Below are 15,689 nucleotides of genomic sequence, written 5' to 3'. Positions count from 1 at the left end.
AGCTAGCTTTATTACTAGCTAACCACCCTTCATAATGTATATTTTACAATGTACACACAAACAATAGCTTGACGTGTTATCTGTGACGATTAGCAGAGAGGGGCGGTTCATAGATATCTAAACATTGTACTTTTCTACATGACTCATGGGGCTTTAGCCTTGTTAATGCGCAGTCAGTTTACAGTTACATTGTTTGTTCATCAATACTTGACATCAATTAAAACATTAACTTATTCTATAAACGCAGCAACTGTAATTGATTTCACATTTGATTCAACTAAATAAACGAAAGGCTTCGTTTCGTAATGCTGTGATCTTGTCGGATACAACCTAACAGTGAGAGACGCGCCTTGGAGCGCTGCGCATGCGCCTACGAACGGCGCAAATATGTGGCAGTTTGGTTCAAAAATCTAGGATATAACGTTACCTGTTTGGTGTGATAATTGTGTTAAAATAAGTGCCAGCAATACTTGTTTACGAAAAGAATTCATATCTAGAGTGGAAAAACAAGCGTCTCTACACGTAAGTTCGAGGAAATTTAGCAGTTAGGTACTTCAATATTGTACCTGAGACTTGTGCCGAATCGATTTTCCCGCATTCTTGTGACATTGAATATGTGTACATTGTACATATCATATAGATAATTATAAAGATATTTATGGTAGCACAAGAAGGATACCTACATTTGATAGTTTCCCTTGTGCCAATTACATATTTTTAGTTTGGCCTACTTTTTCTTTTTTTAATCACAAGATAATCATTATACTTAATTTATTGATCTTGTACCTACATATCCTAACATCATTATTAAATGTATTCAGTACTGAGTTATTTATATGAGTTACCTGTAAAGTACCCTGTGAAGTAGATAATAGATATCTACCTTGAACAAAGGTTGCCAAGATACAAAAGGTGATATTATCACTTAAGAGAATTGGAGGTCTCAAAGGGGATTTATAATTTCTTTACTACTTTAAAATACAATGGAACAGCAAACACGATAAGCACACTTTACAGGAAGAAAACTTGGTTTTGTTTTTGTCGATAAAGGTGGACAAAAAACAAACTACGAGTTTTCGTTAGTTTGATTCTACGACACGGCAGAGGCGCATGTATTGGCGGAACACACATTGCTGAATAAACTGGATAAGAATGGCAATTAAATGTCATTATTTTTCCATCGCATATTGCACATTCATGGAATGACTTTAATTTTCTTATAAGAAAGAATATGGGAATTTTGGATGATCATAAGCCGATACGAAAGAATAGAGCCTGCAATACGAGCTGACGAAAAATGGTTATGCGTCTTGATTCTTGAATTCATAAATAAAAATGTAATTCTATAAAAAAATGAAAACCGTGTTAACTAAAAAACGGCTGAACGGATTTAAATGGGTTCGTTGGATTTTTCTTCGATTGAATTAGGATAATAATAAATAAATTTAAAAATTGACAAAATACATAAATGACTACCCGGGCGAAGGCAGGATGAGCAGCTAGTTCATAATAAAACGTTTGTGGTTACACACATCAAATAACATTGGTACATAATTAAATGCAGTTAATGTTACGTGTAAATAGAAATATTTAATATATAGCTTATTATGATCCTACAGTAGATAATTAATTATTGTTAATATATCGCATAAGCGGGTTTAATATGTTATTGACTTATATAAATTTATATTTATAAAGCATTTGAATGCCATAAAACCAAAAATATAAATTCAACAAAAAAGGTCGTGTTCCATCGTTACAATATTGTATTCACTGAAAAGTGCTTCATATTGGTTGAAATGGTTGTTAATCATCTCAATAGATGGCGCGCGGTGTGTCCCTTCAGACACATAAAACTGAAAGAATAGAATAAATTCGATTGCTCGGGCGGGTCACGAGTGGCTGAGTTGGTCAGGCATCCGCCCCGGAATGGCGCGAAGGATGCGGGTTCGAGTCCCGCCTCGTGATCGAATTTTTTCTATTCTTTATAAATTTATATTTATAAAGCATTTGAATGCCATAAAACCAAAAATATAAATTCAACATGTTATTGACTTATTGGTATAATCCCAATATAATACACTTTTAAAGAATTAAGATAAGGAGAATTATTGATACGAAGTTGGAGTTTAATGTTTTGATTTAAGCTTTTAAAAATGTTTAGAATTAGTGAAGTTACACTAGCTGTGCCACGCAACTTCGTCTGCTCTATAAAAATTGTTTCTCCTTTTTGCAACATTTTCATAGAAGCTTCGCTCCTATTGGCTGTACTCTGTAGCTTGATATAATAATATGTATCTATACCTTGAGCTTCCTCGATAATGTATGGCAGACAAATTATTATTCTATATACTATCGAAACAGTCCTGAGATTAAGGAGATCGTTTAAATACAAGCCATCAGAAAACTTCAATGGGCCAAACAAAATTCCCGGGCCAAATAAAGGATGAAAAGTGTCTTCCATCGTTAAAGAAGTAACAAAGTCCAATAAATATAAACATTTACATATTCAATAATTTAGGAAAATAGCGCGACTAGGTACATCATATTTTTATGAGTGTTTCAATATAGCCCTTCAAAATATTACTTCAGTACAAACATATAACTTCAGTCCGTTAACAGGCGTCTTGTCTATTCTTTCATTATGTGACCGATTTCAAAAATTCATTTTAATTTTAATTTTTAATAATAGTCCATTCAGAACCTACGTGTGCAGGTTCAGAACAGGTTACAGAGAACTTAATCACTAAATAGATAATGCAGTTCCTATAATTTGATAAAGATTTGAAGGTAGAACTTGAATATTATTAGTATTTCTGAGTTATCAATTTCCTTAATCCCTTTAAATGACGATTTATCTATAGAGGTCGGTACTTCCCTGGTCTGGCCCTAGACATTATCTAAACATTATTCAGCTATTTTTAAGCGAATTAGTGAAAAAACAGTTTATTGTACTTATTGGTCATTATAATATCCCTGACTATTGAATTGACATAAAAATAGAATAGATACATATTTCGTAGATAAAGATTGTGTATCAATAGGTATGCAATACTCATATTTGCACGTACCTATATGGCTATTGATATTACTGTACTGACGCCCGACTGTAAAGTAAGGGTATGATTATCAATCTAGTATTTTATTGTTTCTGAGAAATTATTCGAAGAAGGATTTGCAAATATTGGAAAAGTACGATACGTCACACGACACGTACAACACCACAAGAAATCATAGTCATACTTAGTCTTCATACTAGCTCTAATCGCAAGAAATATGGAATCCAGGAATTTGATGAGACTTAAAATGATATTTTTATGAAAACTCGCATTCTAAATAACGTATGATCCATAATATTATATTTGATCTAATTCCAGTCCTAAGTACAGCGTTGTAAAAGTAACTAGTTACCTAGTAGTTCGAGCCACTTTATTCTGAATAACTTTTAACTACCATAAAAAATAGGAAGTTTGGGTTTAGGGTAAATACCTAAATTAAAAATAAATTTGATTCCCTCTATAACTATCTAAAAAAAACATTAACCTGATATATTATTGCCGCTACTGTTACCGACAGGCGTAGTTTGTTGAAGTAGCGATAAAAATATAAAATAAATCAAAGTATTTTATCTAAAAAATCTTAATGGACTTCGCCATGTTATCGTATCTGATTTTATGGAATTGTTTTCTTTTTTATTTAAATAATACTTATTTAAAGTAATTTGTAAAATGCTCTTGTACAAACTCAGATAATGAAATAGATAACATAAAATTATTACGCTAATGCGTCGGTCGGTGCAATGATAAGATGAGGAGATAATCTAGAAGATTGGTTTGCATTTATTTTAGATATTCTTCCTCTTCCGCATTATATAATTGCGGCAATTACTCTGTGGAATCAAGTGTTATTAAATAATCAATGAATTGGTCAGCAAAATATTGTTAAATAGATTTTTAATAATCCAGTCATTTGATACAAAATAGGGGTTTATCTGGAAATTATTTCGGTAGTATTAAATATGGGTGAATATTGGAAACATGGCGCAGTAAAGCAGTTTTTTGGCTTTATCTCTTTACAATTTATAATATATTTTACAATTTTTGTAAAAGGACATGTCCAAAAATATATGAACCAAAAACCCAGAATCGAAAGGAATGAAAAGTGTACCAATGGATTGACATTTAAGTATAACATAATGTTACCAAGGGGGCAACTCTGAAATCGTTATAGTATAGGAGCTAGGAGCAAAATAAAATGAGAGAGAAATTCTTTTAAAAAATAATATAAATCAGTTTACGTTATGTTGTGACTTAATATGACGTTGCTATACCTAATGTTGTATCACTTGTGTGACACATGATAATTAACTTCTTTTACAAGCAACAGCAACTAAGGAATAATAGGAATTTTTAAATACATGTTTTGTTTAACACCATTCATAAAAATGTTTCTTTTTCAGGATTTCAAAGGACATACATTTAAGACACAGTAAAAAGCAAAAAGAGAGTCATGGAAGAATCAAACGCTGATAAATGGGGCGTAGGTAAGATTAAAAATATCATTATTAAGTTCCAAGTTCGGATTTGTTTGACGCGGATTTGTTTGTTACTTTATTTACAGTATCAGATAGATATTTATTATAATTCAGTACTTTATAAATTGTTTGAACAATTGATGCTGAGATTATGTTAAAATAATATTTTTCACTACTACCTACTCTCCAGACTTAAATAAATCTAAATGAGTTCGACAGAGGTCTATGACATCTTCATCCGTATTTTGATAGTTAAGTTCCTTTTAATACATCATTGGGGTAAACCCATTACGCGAACTCTGTTGTTTCGACATAATCGGCATATCATTGAATTTAAAATATTATTTTACAAAAAGCAAGTAGATAAATAAAATTATTTTTATTTCAGAATTATCTGAGTCGACAGCAGACCCAAGCATCTCAATAATCGCGGAAGATGTGCCAACGTTAACCTTGGCTACTATATTGGGTGTAACGATAGTCATAGTAATAGCTATCGTTATTGTATTTGTTTTGGGAGTCTTAATCGATTGCAGGCAAAAGTAAGCATATACCAATCTTATCATAAGTCTTTTAGGGTATTGTCTTTCTTCGACGAATAGTGATAAAACGTAAATATACCTAAATATAAATATACCTAATTATTAATACATATAGTATAGCTATATTTTGATGTGGAGATTACGCTTTTCGTAGAAACGTACCCGATACCTACCGAACGTACAAAACGCACATAACAATTGCAATATAGAGACAAAATGTAGCCTATTCTAGCCTGCCAACTTATATTGTGGTCAATATAAATATTATCAAAAGTTTCTGAGAGCTATTCTGCAAGTTACAAACAAGAGCTATTCTGCATATTAACTATATATTTATAAAAATAATAATAATAGTTAAAAAAACTAAAAAACACGCTTTTTATAGAAACCGAACTAAAAAATGGAATAATTTTATCAAATTAGTGTATTGTCATCGGTCCTCAATAAATCTACAAAGTTTGAACGAAATCTGGCCATTTAAAGTGGGTCAAAATCGCGCCCAAAGAAGTCGGTTACAAACATACAAACATACAGGTGAAGCTAATATAAAGCGTGTAAAAAAACTGCGAACATGATAAAAACTTATTGATTAACTTTCAAGAGTTTTAATTAAATAATAGGAGGATGAAAGAGATTTCCTAAAAGAACATCTACAGTCCTCATTTTAGTATCTCGGATGAAAATTAGGAAAGCGCAGTATGAAAAAAGTGTAGAAAAGTGTGAAAAAAGGGTTTGAATATGGTCTGAATATACGAAATGAATAATAAAAAATAACCAGTAACGTAAAACTGCCTATTAAATTGTGTATCTCTTGGAGCTTTAAGAAATTCAGAGTAGGCCCTTGGAAAATATAAACATGTTTGAGTTTTTTATAAATTTGTTTGTATATTACGTATGGATTGAAAAACCTCTTGCGCATAATATTTATCCGAGCGCGGTGCTAAAGGCTAAAAAAGCTGACTAAAAAGCACCCAAGACTAGGCTAATACGAGTGCTTTTTTGTGAAATACAATTTAACTCGATCTAAGTTATATATAAACTCATAAGGTAACATTACGGTTAACATTCGTATTTTCTTATAAACATATTTGATTTCAAGTCACTTTTACCGTATATAGTGGAGGTTAGTACACAAATATGTCGCAACTCGAGAGTTGGAATTAGGCTAATCAATCCTTGCAAGTTATATGTATACGTATTTCGCCAATGGTAATGATTAAATTAGTCGGTTTGGTTACAAGTTAAAGAAATTCGCCTCAATTAAGTATAATTGCATTTTATTTAGAGACACACTGAGACTGATGCAAATTATAAGATCGAAGGCTAATTGAATGTTGTTCCTATTTGTATTTTTTTTTCTAAAACCTCACTATAACATTTATTGAATTATTAATATATTAGTAGATATGTAACTATGGGAAAGAAAGAGTCATTCAAAAACAAAAGAAAAATCGCACATAAATGAGTAACAAAGTTGTAAAATAATGAATTCGCATCTAATTTTTTTTTTTTTCACAGAAGGATGTTAGATCGGCAAATAGAACAAATGAAGCGAATCAAGAAGCATAAAAAAGCAAAGATCCAACCTCTGACTGACGTTCTCAGTATAGCTGATAATATGGAAGAATCAGGAGTCAGTCCTGCGCCAGCGGAGATGCTTCGGCAAATTCCCTAAATTTTTTTTATTTTTTATTATCTGTGATTGTATGTTTTTTTTAAATGATAATCTCCGTGGACCACATTTTCATAAATAGATGAAATGATGTTTATATATTAAAAAGTACGTATCATTTATAAGGGTTTAAAATGTAGAGCTGCAACTGTCCGATTTTTTTTAAATTAAGAATATTGTACCTATATAACATATATCTTTGAATTTCTTTTTTGACTCGAATAATGTAAAAATTATTAGTATTGTAAATAAGATATTGCTAAGTTTTAGCATTAGGTAGAATGTAGATTTATTCTCAACAATGAGGATAGGTTCATAATATCTACTAACATCGTAAAATTTTAGTTATATTTATACCTTAAATCATCGTAGTGACCCCAATTACAGACAATTCAAATTATTATTAAATAATACTGACATATTCTGGATTTATATGATCACTACGTGATTTATAGACCAAATCAGAAAAACCAAACCTAGGTTTAATTTATATTGTGCACATATTTGTAAAGAAATTTATGTTGTGTTCTAAAATAAATATTTTAAATAATTATTTTATTTGTTTCTATAATTTTTCAGTTCTCTACATCAATTTATTTATTTTGATTTTCTTAGCAGGTTAATTATGACTATTAGACCTTTAATTGTTGTGAATATAAATAATAACACTTATTGTAATTGTATGGAACAATTGTTGATGGACCTTTAAACAAATAAATAGACCTGTAAATAAATAAATGGTATAACTATTTAAGCTTATAATGAAAATTTTATGTATTTTCTCAATAAAGTTAAATATGCAATATCCTAAACTGATTTGTTGAATTTTATCAAGGTCTACCAAGTTAAAACTTATTTATTGCATTTATTGAATACCTTTAGCAATGCGGCATTATTACCTACCTATAATATCTGCTAGGCTTGGTTCTTGTTGATAAAAGAATAATGTACGCAAGCTACGTGGTGTGCTGAAGTAAGTATAATATCTATATGATGTAATATATACCTATTAATCATACATAATATATCTAATAAAACGTAATAGTTTACTACAACCACAGACTAATAATAATATACTACGTATACACTACAACAAAACAATTTTAAAAATTACATGCAGGTACATAAAATATTAATAGGTAAAGTCCGGTCGCGGAGCAGAAAGAATTTCGTACAATGACCTCTTTACCTACTGACAGTGGTCACAAACATTTTTGAATGAAGTGCAGTTTACATGAAATATTTGGAGGAGAAAATGTTTTTTACTAATTTATTAAATAAATGTCCTTTATTCATTTACAATACTTATTAGCTAGTTACATTTTAACTTTTTCAATAACAACGATATATTATATAAAAAAAGTGTGCGTGTACACACATAAGAAGTGAAACTTCTTTATGACCTTATTTTTCAAAAAATAATTTACTATACAGTACAATATTACAGAAATACGTTAGTCCAACACGCGATTTCGACTTAGGCGGATTTTGATTGGACATAAACAGAGGCGGCTCGTGACAAAATTTTATGGGTGTTCACTTGAAATAAAACACTGAAAATACATGGTGTAAAGCAGTACATTTATCAAAAAAATTACTTTTAAAGGAAATACATACGTCTTTCTTTTTGGTGTGCAAAAATATCTATAACTTAAAGCGACAAGACATTCGTATATGTCTGTTGTTGCTTTCATCACAACCACACAACCACGGTGTTTTCACATAATATTGTTCGGATTTAAACACACGCGTATATGTTTTCGTTTTTGTCGTACATTTTTGCGTAAGGTCAAGTTCAGGCCGTGGCAGTCCCTTATCTTTCAATTCAAGCCGAATTGGTAACGTTTTAACACACTTTTTAATGAACGCCACATTATAATTGTTCATTTTCACACTCACAAGTAATACTGATAACTACAGACTATTTCAACACGTATCTTATGATTTTAATTATAAAATTCCCGAATTTCCATTCGCGCGCGTGCATTGAAGTTGACTCGAGAGTCGAGTGTTTACTGTTTGTTTATAATATAGAGAGTGGCAACGTCGCGCGCAATCGCTGTCCTGTGTACGGGCGCCCAGGTGCGGCGGTAAAAACGAACCGGCAACGTTTGCGGGAGCGGCGCTCCGAATTTTGCTATTTTTCCATAGAAAATCTTCTGTTTCACGCGCGCAGGGCACTGGCAAACCCTCTCTTTCACTCCTATTGGATTTCGTATTAGGAAATGTACTAAATATTTTTTCATTGGAGCGCAATCCTGAGCGCTCCGCTTCGCGCGTTAATGTATAATGTATAATGGATATATTCATTGGTATTGACAGTAGTTTTTTACGATTACGATTGATTTTAAATAGTGATAATTAATATTAATAATTAAATTAAGGAGTATGATTTTATTATAATTATTTATGGGAGTTCACTGCACCAGCGCTCCTTAGGGCGAGCCGCCTCTGGACATAAAGAGTTTGAGGTTTATTCTTATAAATTTTGAATTCACAAAATCATAATTGAACACCTGACACCAATCAAGCAAACACAAACCTTACGCTCTCAGGTTAAAGGTTTACAATCCCTAAGGACGGCGGTCATTGCACCTGTGCGAGCAAGACACATTATTTTTACAAGGGAGTGACAGTGACGGGTAATAACAGGTTAATGTACGAAATTCTTCCTGCTCCGCGACCGGACTTTAGTATTCCACTTGTATTCCACATGCAAGAACGAGTTACGTATTCCATTATCATACTAGAGTGGACGGCAAAATAGCATGATTTTTAACGGAATGTTGTTTGTCTTCATTTTTTTTAGTTTCTCGGATTTTTTAATTTTCGTACCTATACTTTTATGTGCGTGATAAAATCACGTTTACATAAAGACCTTTTTAACTACTAGTAGCTAGCTAATAGTAATTACATATTCTGTGCTACTAGACAGAGATACGTAAGGTTAAGGCTAACTTAACTTAATTTTAACTAGGCCGTAGGAACTAGGAAGCTGGGTTAGATATTGAAATGTATACGTAGGTATGTATTGTTATCTACTATGCGTTGACCAGGTACCTGTATTGGAGTTTTTGCGAAACATTGCTATGCTGCAGTATTAATTGATAGGCTTAAAAAGCAAAAGCTCAGTAGGTAATGTGGATAGCCAAATAACAATACACCATTGCACCAACACTGCAAAAGCAAAAAGTCACTGCATATAGATCTGGCCACATAATGCAAATTAAACTGGTACCAGACGTAACAAAATCACTCACGGAAGAAGGAGCACTGGGTTGTAAACACATAATTACATGAGTTCGTAATGTTCCCATTTTCAGTGTGTAACAAACAGTTGTATCTACAGTATTTGCAATTACATTCACTGTATCAGTGAAAATCAATATATTAATAATCAATTACCGATAAGATTTCGACTAAGAATTGAATAAGCAAATACGCTTATCAGTTCTGTTTGGTTTTGCTAAGAAGTAACACACGAAGTAATCGTGTATTTTCAGGGACTTTTTGTATTGTTTGTTCAAGTGCGAAATCATGTGTTGTTGAATTATTATTAGAATAGAATGGGGAATTCTAAGTCAAAGAAAGTTCAGAAAGAACCAGATAAATTCTTCGAGCGCGCTCGTTGGAAGGAACAGAGAAACGAAGAGAAGAAGAAAAGGAATGCAAATCCAGTGAACAAGAGAACGGCTGTGAAGGACCCACCTGTGAGTCCAACAGCAGCGCTCAATGGCCCCACGCTCGGGAATTCACCATTACCAGCTTCTTCCCACGTAAGGTCTTATGACGAAGAGGCGTTGGATCGCATGCGGTACCAATTAAATCACGACTCAGATGCCTTTTTATTGAATAATATCCTTTTGTCTGTTCAATTTTTGGAAAATTATGAAAGGTATACGTTTCTATGTAAATTATGCTTTTATCTTATAGCTGATGAAATCACGTCGTAGATATTAAATAAGCTACACGCTATTATAAACAGAAAGTAATTAATTGTTATTTCTGGGTTTTTTGGCTAAATACATATTTGGTGGATAATTTTTTCTAGTCTAGTCTCTATGCTTAGTAGACTAATAAATATTGACAATCTCCAATGCGAATCTATAAATTAATTAGGTAGGTATTTTTCATAATCATAATCAGGGATTATGTGCAAGTTCTGATTTATTTTTTATCAAATCAATTTTGGAACGTAATAAACTTTTAAACCTAGCGAAATTCTAAGATTGAGCCAAGATTAGTTTTCATGAATTAATAACGCGATTTCAACTAAGATATATGTAATCACAGATAAAAGGTAAATTGTTATTTTTACGATGGAAATAGATTTAAAAGGGCCCGACCTCAAGAGTACTCAAGATATCTATTAAACTATAAAATATATATTATAAATTGTTAAACTTTAATATTCCGACAGATAACGTTCCATATTAACGGATATGAAATAAAGGTTTAAGTAGCGATAAAGTTTCAAGAACATACTTATGATGATATCATTATCGTATATATCATTAGCGGTGATTTCTTTTTATAATAAATCACGTTTCGATTGAAACATATCTGTTTGTTTCAATCTAATTTACATACGTCACACCAATGCGTCATGTTGCATTTTTATTGCAACAATTCATTTGCTGATTTTTAGATTAATTTCAAAGAACTTGAAAGCTTAGATATTGTCTTATGTCCAGAAGATAATAAGGAATTTCCGTTGATTTCATGCATTGATCATCACTACATAGTAGGTATAAAACACAGTCTTTTTCTCTGTCCCTATGTCACTATGTCCCTATGTCCCTTTGTATGCTTAAATCTTTAAAACTACGCAACGGATTTTGATGCGGTTTTTTTCAATATTATGTAGATAAAGTGATTCAAGAGGAAGGTTTTAGTATATAATTTATAAGGTTTTAGACAAAGCGGGCGAAGCCGCGGGCGGTAAGCTAGTTAATTATAAAAACAATACATCCGCATACCTAGTCTAAACGTATATGTAAATAGAAAGAAAGATCCTTTGCTTTACTGATATGAAGGAAATTTGAATAGATAGAGCAACAGGGTAAAGCTTTTATCTATCTATGTCTATATTCTATAGAATGATTGTAGGTACCATGCAAATAAAAATAAAGTGTTAGTTGTACCTAAGTAGTTACTGTATCAATTCCGTGGTTTAAATGAATTGTTAAATTATAATAAACACAGAAACAACTTATCAAATTTTTACATTTTAGAGAAGTCCAAGCGATAAAAAGCAACCCAATAAGTGAAAGACAGCACATTATGGATGAAGCTATGGTGCGACGACATAAACATGTTTTCTTCGGGGATAGACTCCAAGAATGTGTGCAAGATTATGTTTGCTATACAAAAAATCGAGATCATTTAGAGCCACTGGCGCCACCTCGGCTATACATTATTTATGATAACGTAGAGGCTAGTGAACCCGGCGACACATCTGATTATTGTGCTGTTCTTGATGCACCATTCTACAAACTAGGTATCGAAGATTCCAAGGAACCAGGTATTGATAAAAACATTAATTTATATTATGATTTATATGTAGATTGCGACAGCTCCTTATAAATATATATACATTCTTTTCAGGTTATGTAAAGTTAAAAAAGTTGGAAGTATTAGAAAGTAGTCTTTCTAAAGAAGCTGATTCAATAAACACTAAAAATATACCTTCTGATGATAGTATATATACCGATTCAGAAAAAGAGTCCAATGCTTCAGATACTATGCCTTATCCGAGAAAAGTACGTGAGTTAAAGGAAAAAATGCAAGTGAGACTTAATACTGAGTTAGATATTGCAAACGGAAGTCCGTTTTCTGATGAAGAATTGAATAATAAAATAAGCAGAAAAAGTCTTCTTACGTCTACTAATTTAGAACAACAGCAATCAGAAGTGAATAAAAATATTAATCTTAAAATACAGGAATCTAAAGCAAGAAAATCTATTCTAAAAAACGCCAACGATAGTAAAAGTAATACTGAAAACCATATAGCTGCTTTCGAAAATCTACAAATCTTCGACGATACCGAAACTTCTGGTTATCGATCTAACTCAAGTCGACAAACTGAATCGAGTGAAACGGAATCAGATTATGGCTATTCAACAATAACCGATTTAACGACACCGAAAAAAGTAGAACTGAGTTTACAGTCGAAAGATTCAGCCTCAACGGGCGTTTTACCCGATGAATGTTGGTTAACAATTAATGAGAAAACGTTTGATTGGAGTGATGATGACGAGGAAGAGGAAGTTGAAACCGCTTCAAAGATATCATTAAATAGGAATCTATATGAAACGCACCATTACCTCAACTCAGTAGCCTTCATGAATAACTTCGTGGATAATTTTATTATTAGTTTAGGTTCTGGTCTAGGGTTTCCCCAAGATTCTATTAATAATGCTTTAACACAAGGTGCGAGTGTGTACTGCAGTAGTTTAAGAAACGGTTTGAAAACGTGCTATGAAATTTATCCGGCTCTCTTGGCAGCTTGGCCCAATGCAGCTAATCAATGGATAATACGAGAAAGAAAGATAATACAAAACCCTAGAACCAATTTTAGTTATCAGTGGCCTACTAAATATATGGTTAGTAAAGCTCTCGGGTTCGGCTGTTTATTAGTTCCCGTAGGATTTCGCCCAAAGCGTGGTTTAAATCCGGACCAGAAATTACAATGGCGAGTAATATTTCCTGCAGCAGAAAGGTACTTAGAAAGCTGTTTAGCCCATTCTCATATGAGGTGTTATCTATTCATGTTAACTTTACACAAAGCTTTTATGGAAAATGAAACATCAAAGATAGGTGTTGATGCAAGTCACATAAAAAATCACCTTTTTTGGCAATGTGAAGATAACTATGCAAAATGGCCAGAAGACAGACTTGGTGAAACTCTTCGATTGTTCCTGCGTAGTTTTTATACTCATTTCGGACGTTCAAGGTTGCCTAATTATTTCATTGAGAACTGTAATGAATTTAAGAGTGTACCTAAACCGTTACTCTTAAAAGTGCAACGAAAACTGGCTGATATTTTGGAAGCCCCAGTCATGCACTTGCTATACGCATTAAATAAAATTAAATACATCAAAAAAGATTTCTATCCAGCATTTGATTGCCAGAGACTTTATCATATTTTAACATGTAAGAATCCATTGCGTATTATAAATCCGCAGCTACCCTTAAATATGAACCCCTCCAGCTATTCATCTGATAGCGAGGATGAAAATATTCAAAATATTTGGGATAAAGCTAAAATTCATGACAAACATTATCAATGGAAAAAAGAAAGGCAACGGCAAATAAAAGAAAGAAGAAGAGCAAATTTGGCGAATAAGAAATCTGGAAAAGTTTCAGGAAAGGAAAATGTTCACACAGAGATAAATAAAACTGTAAGTACTTAAAGTAATTAGTGTGTTAGGTATTTTTTTATGCGTGATTTTTGTGATTTGATAATGGATATTGATTATGATAATTTTATTTAATGATTCTATAATTGTTTCTTTTTAGATAATTTTGCCGACCAAAATGGAAACCGAGCGAAGGCGTTTAGTGTTTGAATTTTTTATTCCTCACTTCATTGCAATGGCTCGCTCTAGTGAAAAGTTTGATGCTATTCGGCAAGCAGTTATTTACTTGGAACAAGCAAGACGTCTTTGCATTCTATTGCGCGGAGAACCAGCAGGTGAAGCGACAGCCAATGAATATATCCACGTTATCCGGGATAAGTTAGCAGATTGTCAGAGAAAATTAGCTAACCAAGTTGGCTATAAGGTGTCAGTTCGGGAAAAAAGGAATCATGAACGATCCGTGCATTCTAATGTTATGCGCAAGCATCGACCAAAATATGAGCATATAATTAATCAAGATTCTCCTACAGATAATTCAGGTATAGCACCATTTACTTTTGTAGACATTCATGTAGATAGTTCAACTAACCAAGACGTAAAATCTTTTGTAGAAATCGAAGGATTAGAGGAATCAAAATTATAGTAGATGGGCACAGAAGCGATTTATAGATCTCAATTAAGAAAATTGAATTAAAGAAATCCAAATTTTGTTACAGCTATAAAATATTTAAAAAATGTGTAGATATTCTCATTTGTTGTACTTATGAATATAAATATAATATAAAACACATTACAATGTACGTTGTACGTATTGATTTAGGAATGTTTCAAAATTAATTTCTAAACTTATTTTATTGTTGTTTTAACAAATACGGTTAAATGTATCTATCTACAAATTATTTTAAATGAAAATTTAAAAAATGAGAGCTTTTTGTTTAACAAGTACCTAATTATTATTAAAAAAACAAAATACCCGACTGCACACTAAAAAAAGAGTAAAAATGTCTTTATCCCGTGGGACTTTTAGGATAAAATGTATCCTATGACACTCCCGTAATCAAGACAAATCTAACGATACCTCATACATCAAAACCCATCAAGCCGTTTAGGCTACAGGTGGTCACAAAGGAAAAGACATACATACATACTTACATACACTCGAAAAACATTACCCTCCTTCTTTGGCAGTCGGGTAAAAAAATAATAAGCTTTTCCATTTCTGATTATGAATTTTTTATTGATGTATGTTGATGTGAAAAGTTTAAGATGAATCTCTCCTGATTTTATATTGAATTGTACCTACTTCTACATACCTACTACATAATGTTTATTTGCCATTCAATACCTATCTAGTACTGCGTGAAAGTACTTTATTTTAGTTGCTACCTATCAATTTAATCAAGTCATATTTTTAGTTTACCAGAAAGAAATCGAAAAATAAAGTTTCACGTAACAACCAAATTCTAATCGATCAAATTCAATGCGTGTTCAAAAGTAGGTATATAGAAGTAAATAATGAGTCAATTATTATGTTATTCTTAACAGTATTTCATTTTTCTGTGACTCATTTAGATCGTACC

General features: G+C 32.0%; 2 protein-coding genes across 4 annotated transcripts; both read left to right on the top strand.

Moving 5' to 3' along the window:
• The first annotated feature begins 315 nt into the window (after window positions 1–315).
• LOC149485872 (uncharacterized) lies at window positions 316–7,301 on the top strand. 2 transcript variants are annotated; one of them, XM_089699218.1, is made up of 4 exons: window positions 316–549; window positions 4,490–4,543; window positions 4,923–5,076; window positions 6,595–7,301. In XM_089699218.1, exons 2-4 carry the CDS (start codon window positions 4,510–4,512, stop codon window positions 6,749–6,751), a joined length of 345 nt encoding a protein of 114 aa, XP_089555344.1. In that variant the 5' UTR covers window positions 316–549; window positions 4,490–4,509; the 3' UTR covers window positions 6,752–7,301. The 2 variants fall into 2 exon arrangements, with proteins under 2 accessions (XP_089555344.1, XP_089555342.1); XM_089699216.1 differs by having other exon boundaries at window positions 318–522; window positions 4,460–4,543.
• A 2,739-nt stretch (window positions 7,302–10,040) lies between these two features.
• LOC149485871 (uncharacterized) lies at window positions 10,041–15,051 on the top strand. 2 transcript variants are annotated; one of them, XM_089699212.1, is made up of 5 exons: window positions 10,041–10,643; window positions 11,983–12,272; window positions 12,356–14,151; window positions 14,270–14,648; window positions 14,721–15,051. In XM_089699212.1, the coding sequence occupies exons 1-5, from the start codon at window positions 10,315–10,317 to the stop codon at window positions 14,750–14,752; spliced, it is 2,826 nt and encodes a 941-aa protein (XP_089555338.1). In that variant the 5' UTR covers window positions 10,041–10,314; the 3' UTR covers window positions 14,753–15,051. The 2 variants fall into 2 exon arrangements, with proteins under 2 accessions (XP_089555338.1, XP_089555337.1); XM_089699211.1 differs by having other exon boundaries at window positions 10,042–10,643; window positions 14,270–15,051.
• The last annotated feature ends 638 nt before the right edge of the window (window positions 15,052–15,689 follow it).

This window comes from Colias philodice, chromosome 9 (assembly GCF_061535455.1).
Source record: "Colias philodice isolate Cphi_HAF_F1 chromosome 9, ilColPhil1 Martin Lab GWU primary, whole genome shotgun sequence".
NCBI lineage: Eukaryota > Metazoa > Arthropoda > Insecta > Lepidoptera > Pieridae > Colias > Colias philodice.
The sequence above is the reverse complement of the archived record's forward strand: the minus strand, read 5'-3'. Positions and strand labels throughout refer to the sequence as shown.

Coding starts and splice junctions, on each gene's coding strand:
- LOC149485872 (XM_089699218.1), top strand. CDS start 4,510: ATGGAAGAATCAAACGCTGATAAATGGGGCGTAG. Junction 4,544..4,922: donor CGCTGATAAATGGGGCGTAG/GTAAGATTAAAA, acceptor TTTTTATTTCAG/AATTATCTGAGTCGACAGCA. Junction 5,077..6,594: donor TTAATCGATTGCAGGCAAAA/GTAAGCATATAC, acceptor TTTTTTTCACAG/AAGGATGTTAGATCGGCAAA.
- LOC149485871 (XM_089699211.1), top strand. CDS start 10,315: ATGGGGAATTCTAAGTCAAAGAAAGTTCAGAAAGAACCAGATAAATTC. Junction 10,644..11,982: donor TTTTTGGAAAATTATGAAAG/GTATACGTTTCT, acceptor TTTACATTTTAG/AGAAGTCCAAGCGATAAAAA. Junction 14,152..14,269: donor ACACAGAGATAAATAAAACT/GTAAGTACTTAA, acceptor GTTTCTTTTTAG/ATAATTTTGCCGACCAAAAT.